At 21.7% G+C, this 9,993-nt stretch overlaps 5 protein-coding genes across 5 annotated transcripts in view; 1 reads left to right on the top strand and 4 right to left on the bottom strand.

Annotated features, from left to right (window-relative positions):
- Positions 1-1,110: 1,110 nt before the first annotated feature.
- Positions 1,111-2,268, top strand: DDB_G0284643 (hypothetical protein; the record flags this gene model as incomplete). Its single annotated transcript, XM_633357.1, has 1 exon — positions 1,111-2,268. One exon carries the CDS (start codon positions 1,111-1,113, stop codon positions 2,266-2,268), a length of 1,158 nt encoding a protein of 385 aa, XP_638449.1.
- Positions 2,269-2,722: 454 nt separating this feature from the next.
- DDB_G0284645 (hypothetical protein) lies at positions 2,723-3,485 on the bottom strand (the record flags this gene model as incomplete). The annotated part of the gene is made up of 2 exons (XM_633358.1): positions 2,723-2,965; positions 3,018-3,485. 2 exons carry the CDS (start codon positions 3,483-3,485, stop codon positions 2,723-2,725), a joined length of 711 nt encoding a protein of 236 aa, XP_638450.1.
- Positions 3,486-3,998: 513 nt separating this feature from the next.
- On the bottom strand, positions 3,999-6,458 carry DDB_G0294563 (EGF-like domain-containing protein; the record flags this gene model as incomplete). Its single annotated transcript, XM_001134540.1, has 2 exons — positions 3,999-4,317; positions 4,513-6,458. 2 exons carry the CDS (start codon positions 6,456-6,458, stop codon positions 3,999-4,001), a joined length of 2,265 nt encoding a protein of 754 aa, XP_001134540.1.
- A 604-nt stretch (positions 6,459-7,062) lies between these two features.
- Positions 7,063-8,751, bottom strand: CYP517A2 (cytochrome P450 family protein; the record flags this gene model as incomplete). The annotated part of the gene is made up of 3 exons (XM_001134541.1): positions 7,063-8,094; positions 8,165-8,608; positions 8,695-8,751. 3 exons carry the CDS (start codon positions 8,749-8,751, stop codon positions 7,063-7,065), a joined length of 1,533 nt encoding a protein of 510 aa, XP_001134541.1.
- A 292-nt stretch (positions 8,752-9,043) lies between these two features.
- The window catches only part of DDB_G0284649 (hypothetical protein), a gene marked incomplete at both ends in the record, with an annotated part of 2,219 nt that continues 1,269 nt past the window's right edge, over positions 9,044-9,993 (bottom strand). The window contains one exon of the mRNA XM_633360.1: positions 9,044-9,993. This exon is cut by the window's right edge and continues 1,150 nt beyond it. Coding sequence (XP_638452.1) covers positions 9,044-9,993 — 950 coding nt within the window.

Below are 9,993 nucleotides of genomic sequence, written 5' to 3' on the forward strand. Positions count from 1 at the left end.
CAATACATTCTACAAAAATTAAAAAAAGAAATTTTGATTTTAATAACAATAATAATTGGTGATTTATTTTATTTTATTTTTTTTTAATTAATATGTTTTTTTTTTTTTTTTTGTTTTTTTTTGTTTTTTTGAACACTAACTTCCAATACAACACAGATCCACTCTGCAACTGTAACAGATATTACAAAATAATAAAAAAAAAAAAAAATTATATTAAATTAAAAAGTGAATTATAATTATATCACACATTTATAGCTATTCATATAAATTTTTTATCTTACAAATTTTTATTTTTATTATTATTATAAAAAAAAAATAAAAAAAATAAAAAAAAAATGATGACGATGGCGAGAATGTAACATAATAAAAAGTTTTTATATATTAGTATTATATAATACAAATGATATAATAATATTTAAAGTACTTTAACTACTTAACTAGAAAATTTATTTGAATAATATGAATTATTGTTTTATTATTTTGAAGTCTGTTTGGAAATTTTTTTTACTTAAAAATTGGAAAAAAAAAAAAAAATAAAATAAAAAATAATATACAAAATGATGGAGTGATTTTAATTATGTATAAGTAATTATTAATTATTATTAATAATAATAATAATAATAATAATAATAATAATAATAATAATAATAATAATAATAACAATAATAATATTTAAAGGCCAAACTATTAAATATAAAAGGATTTGTTTCAAAATTTATATGAAAATATGAAATATCTTTTTATTGTGTTTGAAATCTGTGTGAAAACCACAAACTTTTTTGTTTTATTTTTTTTTGTTTTTCAATTAATTTTTATAAAAAAAAAAAAAATAAAAAAAAAAACGAACACTGAAAAAAATTTATTTAATTTCTATTGTAAAAATTTCATTTTCCTAACTTCATCCTAAGATTGAATGCATATTTTTTTTTTTTTTTTTTTATGAAAATATAAATAGATTTTGAAAAAAAAAAACAAAACAAAATAAAATAAAACTTTAATAATAATAAATAATTAATAAAGATTTTAAAAAAAATAAATAAATAAAAATAAATAAATATAAACAAAAATAAACATATATAAAAATAAATAAATAAAAAAAAAAAAAAAAAAATGTATTTAGGAGCACCAATTAAAGCAAAAACCAATTCAACAAATGAAAATGGAGAAGAAATTAAACCAAAGAAAATTAATGAATATAAATTACCAAAAGATATTGGACCAGGGTTATTAAAATTTTGTTTAACTCATTCAGATTCACCCAATTTAAAAGAGACAGTTTTACCAGAAGATCGTGATCCAAAGGATTACGATTGGTTAAGACAAGCATTCGATAATTTAGAAGATGATGCAAAAAAGATGAAAAAACTATTAGAGATATTCGATGAAACTAAACCAGAGAATCAATCATTGTCAGTAGAAGAAAGAGAAAACAAATATATAACATCATTAGAGACCTTACAATTTTACATTGAAGATATTGATAATGCAGGTGATTTCATAAAGATTGGTGGCATACCAGTATTAATTAAACTATTAACTCCTCTCAGCGGCAGTGGTAGTGGTGGTGATAAAGTACGTGCAGATGCAGCAACATGTTTATCAACAATCACACAAAGTGAAGAAACCATTCAAGCATATCTTCATTCATTGGGTGTATTAGATTTGGCAGTTAAACAATTACAAAAGGAAATTAATCCATTGGTTAGAGAGAAATTCCTTTCGTTGATTAGTAGTTTACTCTCTTATGAAATTAGGAAGTGTACCTTTGATAAATCAATTCTAAATACAATCGTTGAATTATCTACAACTTTTCTTTCACCAACTGTTGAATTAACCGTACAACTCAATAATGATGATTCTTCAACTCATACCATTTCAATCGATAATGGTGTAAGTGGTATTTCAAAAGCATGTTTCCTTTTAAATAAAATTTTCATAGCTTCTCCCGACACTAAAGAATTTGCAATTAAATGTGGTACTTTGGATGGTTTAATTGGTTTAATTAAAGCTTTTAATAAAATTCAACAACAATCAACAACAACAACAACAACAGCCTTATTGGATACTCAAATTGTAATGGTAGAAAAAGCTGAAATCACTTTATTACAATTAATTGATAAAAATAATTCAGCAATAGAACAATGTAAACAACAACAACTCTCTTTAGAGATTGAAAAAAGATTAACTTTTACCACTAAAAATTTAAATCCAAAAGATTATGAAGATGAAATTCAAACCTTAAATAATATTAAATCACTTTTAAAATAAAATTTTTTTTTTAAACAATTTTCTTTTTATAATTTATTTATTAGTTTTTATTTTTTACTTTTTATTTTATTTTTTTTTTAATTAAAATAAAAATAAAAATCTAATAGTCCAAAATACCGACGAACATTCATTTTTTAAAAAAAAAAAAAAAAAAAAAAAAAAAAAAAAAATGGAAAATATCTATGAAAATAAGTTTCTTAAAAAAAAAAAAAAAAAAAAACTTATTTCCACAGATATTTTAATTGTTTTTTTAAACACCCAAAACTATAAGTCCAGAAAAAAAAAAAAAACTTAATTTGTATATCATTTATTCATTTTTTTAAGTTTTTTTTTTTTAACAAACTAAATAAAAAAAAAAAAATTTTTATATATAAATTTATTATATATGATTTTGTTTATTAATTTATTTTTTTATTTTATTTTAAAAATATTTTTTTATTTTATTTTATTTTTTCTAATAGCAAGATCCATAATAACTATAACAATCATCATTAACCTTTTTAGCAGTTGCCACCACAGAAGCAACTATAATAATAATAATAATAACTACTACAAAGAAAAATACTACTGATAAGATACCATAAATTCTTGCAGTTTTTGATTTACTACGAATATATGCAAAACCAGCCAACCATACAATTCTATTTTTTTTTTTTTTTTTTTTTTTTTTTTTTTCCCAAGATTTAAAAATTAATTTCTATTTTTTTTTTTTTTTTTTTTTTTTATGTTTCAATATAAATAAAAATTACATACGTGCAAAAGAAGCCAATAATAAAAATTAACATTGAAGATGTGTCTTCACTTTGAGTGGTTTGCTTTGGTGCAACGACTACTGGGGCTGGTGCCATTACAACTGTATATGGTTGTTGTTGGCCATATGGAGTTTGTGGTGGATATTGTTGGGGTGGGTAACCTTGTTGAGGTGGATAACCTTGTTGAGGTGGATAACCTTGTTGAGGTGGATAACCTTGTTGTGGTGGATATTGTTGTGGTGGGTAACCTTGTGGTGGTGGTTGTTGTGGTGGATATTGTTGAGGATATCCTTGTTGTGGTGGTTGTTGTTGTTGTGGTGGTTGAGTTTCTTGTGGAGTATAACCTGGTGGGTATTGTGGTGGTTGGGTTGCTTGTGGAGAATAACCTGGTGGATATTGTGGTGGTTGAGTTGGTTGTTCAACATTTGGTTGTGGTGAAACTGATGATGGTTCCTCTGTTCCCATTGCGTAATATAAGTTTTCAATTTAAAAAAAAAAAAAAAAAAAATAATTAAAAAATTAAAAAAAAAAAATTTATATATATTTATTTATTTGTGCAGTTTTCAATTGAAAAAAAAAAAAAAATAGAAAAATAAAAATAGAATTCTATTTATATTTTGGAATAAAAACAAAAATCAAAATAAAATCAAAAAAAAAAAAAAAAAAAAAAAAAAAAAAAAAAAAAAAAAAATAAAAATAGTTGGTTTTTTGTAAAAAAAAAAAGACCGTTGTTGTGTTTAAAACATCAAAAATCAAAAATAATAAAAAAAAAAAAATTAAAAAAAATTAAAAAAAAAAAATATCTTGTCAAAAAGATTAATAAGTTCTTTGAAACTTAAAAATTTAAAAAAAAAAAAACACCAAAAACCCAAACACCACCAAAAGATTTTTTTTTTTTTTTTTCAGAAAGTTAAGAATTCTTGCCAAAAGGATACTTTTCCATTTTTTTTTTATTTTTTTTTTAATTTTTTTTTAATTTTATAATTGTAAATCTTCATCAAAGTAGTCATTTTTTTTCTTTTTTAAACCCCCATTATTATTATTATTATTACTATTGAGTAGAGGAGAAATTTGTTGTTGATGTATACTAAAAATCTCACTGTCACTCTCGCCACCACTACTTACATTTCCACTACTAACATTTAGAGCTGTACCACCACTACCACTATCATTGATAACACCAATATTTCTTTCATCCAAAGTGATGTAGTTTTTAGGTTTATTGATTTTATTTTTAAATTTATAAAAACATGAGCAACATATTCCCTTTCCTTCTTTTCTCTTTTTACCAATCCTTCTAGTAAAGAATGCAAATATACAAATTGAACTTGTTATAAATAAACCAAGTACAATAAATGTCAATGCTTTCTTTTTGTCAAATACTATTCAAAAAGTATTTTACATTATAAAAAAAAAAAAAAAAAAAAAAAATTAGTATTTTAGAAAAAAAAAAAAAAAAAAAAAAAAAATGAAAATTATTAAATTAAAATACATACCAACATTACAATCATTTCCACCATATCCATCTTTACAAAGGTTACAATTTTGGCCATACCAACCAGTGGTAGGATTACAAACACAAGAACCAAATTCATCACACTTACCATGATTACTACAAGTATATGAAGCAAGACAAAAACTTGAACAATTACCAACAGGATAATAATCTTGTAAACATTTACAACCTACATCCTTTAAGCAACCCATATTAGCCCCACATAGATCTGGACACATTGAATCAATACCTCTAATTATAAATGATTCTCCTAATGATTCATTTTCATTTGAACTACTATTATCACTGCTTATACTATTACTACTACCACGACTACTACTACTACTACTACTATCACTATCACCACTACTAATATTTATATTACTATTGATAATACTATTACTATTATAATCTATAAAAGATAGTAAAATTGAATTTTCACCAACTGCTATCTTACAAAAATTAATTGAATTTGTATTATTTTTATTATTATTATTACTACTATTATTAATTAAAGGTAAATTAAATGATAAAACTGATATATTTTGATCATAAAGTAATATTTTATCATTTCTACAAAAATAGATTGAATTTGAATGAGTGATTGCAAAATCTAATAAAAGTGAATATTCACCATTGATATACCATCTTAAACTATATGGATTTAAAACGTAAATACCTGAATAAGATAACCAAAATCCATTGAAATAATAATTGAACATGAAAACTATACCAATTGATTTAGCTGATGAATTTGCTGAAATCGATGGTGACGAACCTACTTTAGCATTGAATATATTTGCACAATTTACACCAGATAATAAAATTTTTGAAAGCTCTACTGAGCCTGTCTTTGGATCATATGTATCAATTGTAACTTTAGCATTATTACATGATAAAGTATTCATATGTTTTGAATAGGTATTAAAACTATTAAATACTAATGGTGAGATTTGATTAATTGTATTATTTTTTAAAGAGAATTGAAATTTAATTGAAACCATATTATCACCATCACTACTATCACTATCACTACTATCACCACCACTACTGTTATTTTCAATAGTTGGTGGTACTATTAATGATACTAAACCATTATTAAAGTTTACATATAATAATGTATCAATTCTAGAATAGGTGATTGGATAACCTAATATAATTTCATCATTACTAATTTCATCTTGTTTAGTTGTTTTATGTTGGTAATTTGTAATATTATTTGGTAATTGATTAACTAAAACTTTAATTTCATCATTATCATTATATGGACTAACCGTTATTAAATTACTATTACTATTATTATTATTATTATTATCACAAATTGAATAAAAATTATAAATTTTTGAAAAATAATTATTTGATTTACAATTATTAAATGAATTTGAAGTTGAATTCCATAGTAATGTACCACTTGAAGTATCTATTAAATAAAATTTTGAAAATTCTTTAATGTAAATTAAAGTTGGTGGTTTTTTAATATTTGAATTAATTGTTGAGTTGTTTATTGATGATGCTGTAATTATATTTGCATTTATAATTTTTATTGAACATTTATAATTATAATTATCAAAATCATTAAAAGTGAATGACCAATCAATCTGTTGACCTTTAAATTTATATTTAACAAGTTTTAATTTATTATCACTATTATCACTATTTAATACTATATATGATTGATCTTTTAATAAAATTGGATTAAATTTTAATATTGGTGGTTTACAATTATTATTATTATTATTATTATTATTATTATTTTTATTATTATTATTTGTAGAATTTGAATTTAACCAATCGATTTCATTTGTAATTGGGCTACATTCACTATATGAGCTGAATTCACTATCATGAAAATTTGATAGCCATGGGTTATAATCATTATAAACTTGACAATTATTTAAAATAAATGATATGAATATAATTATAGATATTAAATATAATTTCATATTGAGAAGAAAAAAAGAAAAAAAAAATAAAACAAAAAAAAAAAAAATCTATGTCTTTGTTTAACTTTGATTTTATTATTTTAACTATTATAACTTATTTGAATTATTATTATTATTTTTATTATTATTACTATGATGCTTCATATCATACTGGGTAATTCAAATAAAAAATAAAAAATAAAAAATAAAAAATAAAAAAAATAAAAAATAAAATAAAAAAAAATAAAAAAATAAAAAAATAAAAAAATAAAAAATAAAAAAAAAAATATAACCAAAATAAAAAAAAAAAAAAAATATAACCAAAATCCCAAATTTGGCATTCAAAAATATCTTCTTTTTTTTTTGTTTATTATTTTTAACAATTATTTAATTTTATTTGTGTAGTTTATAAACTCAAAATTACACACAAAATGATAAAAATTAAATTATGTATTTAGGTTAAAAAAAAATAAAAAAAAAAAGAAAAATAAAAAAAAAAGGTTTTGAATTTAATTTAATTTAAAATTAATTCTTTTTTTTTGTCAAACCTGTTTGAGAAAATTGAAAAATAATTGTTCTTAAAAAGGAATATTTTAAAAATATTAATTTTATTGAAATATTATTTTTAATCATTTACAAAAAGTTTGTTTCTTTTTTCTAATAGAATTCCAAAATCTTTTGGTTTTAAATAAACACTGAATTGGATAGTGTCATCTATTTTCTTCCCATCAATTGATTTAATTTTATATTTTAAAAGTGTATTTGCAATACAAAGAAAAACCTGATCCATTGCAACAAATCTACCAGGACATCCACGTTGACCAATACCAAAGTGTAAATCTGGTATTGGAATTGAATCATCCAAATATCTTGCTGGATTAAATTCTCTTGGATTTTTAAAAAATTCTTCATTTAAATGAATTGAAAAATAATTTATAAAAAGTATTGATCCCTTTGGAATGAAATAATTTGCGCAAATTTGATCATGTTTTGAAGTTTTTGGTAAACTCCAACCATTTGAAAATACTCTCATTGTTTCCTTTATAAATGCAATTAAATATGGTATTGATTGTTTATCACATAAATTTATAAATAAATTATCAGTATCTGCACCACCACCACCATCATTTATTACATTGTTTCTCTTTATTTTAATTGTATCTTGAATTTCATTACAAATAATCTCTTGTAAATCTTGACGATTGCATAATTGTAATAATACCCAATCAATTGTAGTTGCAACTGTACCAATATCAGTACTCATAACGTCAAAACAAATTTGATTAATTTGAATTCTATCTTGATTTGAAATTTCATTTAAACTACCATATTCAATTAATAAATCATCCATAATATCTCTTGATTGGTGATCACCCATTTTTGAATCCATTGAATTTAAATGATTTGTTAATTGTTTATCAATTGTTTTCTTTAAAATTTCAATTGGTCTTAATCTAAATTTAAAAAATAAATCATAAAATGGTGATAAAATTCCAAAACAATCAAATACAGTCAAGTGTGAATTTTTTGTGAAAACCATTCCTACTGCAGTTCCAATTTCTTTTAAAAATTTATTATCAATTGAAATATCTTCATTAAACATATATTTAAAAAATATTGAACTTGTAAATCCTTGAGAGTATTGTTTTGGGTAAAACTTTTTATAAAAAAAAAAAATAAATAAATAAATAATCTTCAAACTATTAAAATAAAATATATATACATACAACTTGATTTGAATTTGAAAATTTTTCAATAGAATTAACAAATTCAATAGACTTTTTCTCAATTAAATATTTCTTGCCATGAATTTTTAAAGATTTTAAAAAAGTTGTTTTTGCTCTCTTCCATTTTTCATCATTTGAACTCATAATACCACCTCCATTACTTGACATGTATCTCCAAGTAGGAACAAATGTTGAGGGTCTATCAAAGAAATTCTCCTCCTTTTGAAAACATTTTACAATTTCATAATTTGAAACATATAAAATGAAAATATCACCAAACCATATTCTTGTAATACCATCATATTTACGAGAATATCTTTCAATCATTGAATGTTCTTTAATATTTAAAATTTGATAAAAAAAATATTGAATAATATTACCAAGAATTGGGAATGCAAATGGTCCACATGGAGATTTTGAATTTACTTTTTTATTTTTTTTTATCTTTTTTTTTTTTTTTTTTTTTTTAATTAATATCCCTTTAATTTAAATTTTTTTTTAAAAAAAAATATATTAAAAGTAAAACTTACTGTATCTTTTACCAAAAAAACTATAATTATTAAAATAATAATAATTAATATTCGCATTTTTTATTGTTATAACTATATAAAAATAATAAAAAAAAAAAAACTACTACTAATATTTTTTTATTGTATTATTATAAGTGGTTTAAAACAAAAAAAATGGACAATATCAAGTAAACAAAAAACCTTTTTAATATAACCACTCGAAAAAAAAAAAAGAAACCACCTTTTTTTAAAAAAAAAATATTTAAATTAAAAAAATTAAATTAATAAAATAATATTTTATAAAATAAATCTTTAAATACGCATGAAAGAAAGAAATTAACACTAAAATTTTTTTTTTTTTTTTTTTTATTTAAATTAAAATTGAAGTTCTATATTCATATCTTCTTTTTGATTCACTAACTAAACTCCAATTACCATCTTTAGCATAAACATGAGGACGACCAATTGGTTTCATTTTAAAGAAATGTAACATTACACTTTGAATCATTTGAACACTATTACCCAATAATTCTTGAAAGACAGGATTATTATTATTACTTGTGCTAATACCAAAAGAAGAGGATAATGAAGATTGTTGTGGTTGAAAATATTTTAATTGATTAATTGATTTTGTGATTGTTTCTTTCAATAGTTTTTTCTCATTTTTGTAATTCACTCTTTTAGCAGTGGACGAGTCATCAGAATAAACCTCTATTAAAAGTGGTATTTGTATATCCAACGCACAAATTAAAATATCAGTGAATTCCAAAATCAATTTACGTAACACATCCAAATCGATTGGAGCTACATTCGACTTCAAAACCAATAACAACTTTTCAATTTGCTTTCTTTTCTCTGCCCTGAAATCACTATGGTTCGAAAGTTTCCATGATTCAGGTGTTAGATAAACCATTGGTGTAGCCACTAAACAACATGTAAAATATGATAACATAACTTTGTAAAGAATTTTAACTTTAAATTGGACATCTGGTATATTTTTAAATTCCATGATTTTAAATGATTCTGGATCCGCTTCAAACGAAGTTACCCTTAGAATTGCAGAATTATTATCAACCCATCTTGAGATTTTCTCTCTAAAATATTGATATCTCATCTTTAACAAATTCAATATATCAATTAACATTTGTGATTTCTTTTCTAATGAATCAATATGACTTGTAATCTCTCTATCAGAAAATGATAATAATTTATCCAAATCTAATATAATCGCATCTAATAATGTTGTTGAAGAATTTATTGGTTCATAAACTATAGTTACTTTTTTATCATTATTATTTAATCCTGTTGATCCTATTTTTG

Source organism: Dictyostelium discoideum (assembly GCF_000004695.1).
Source record: "Dictyostelium discoideum AX4 chromosome 4 chromosome, whole genome shotgun sequence".
NCBI classification, from domain to species: Eukaryota; Evosea; class Eumycetozoa; order Dictyosteliales; family Dictyosteliaceae; genus Dictyostelium; species Dictyostelium discoideum.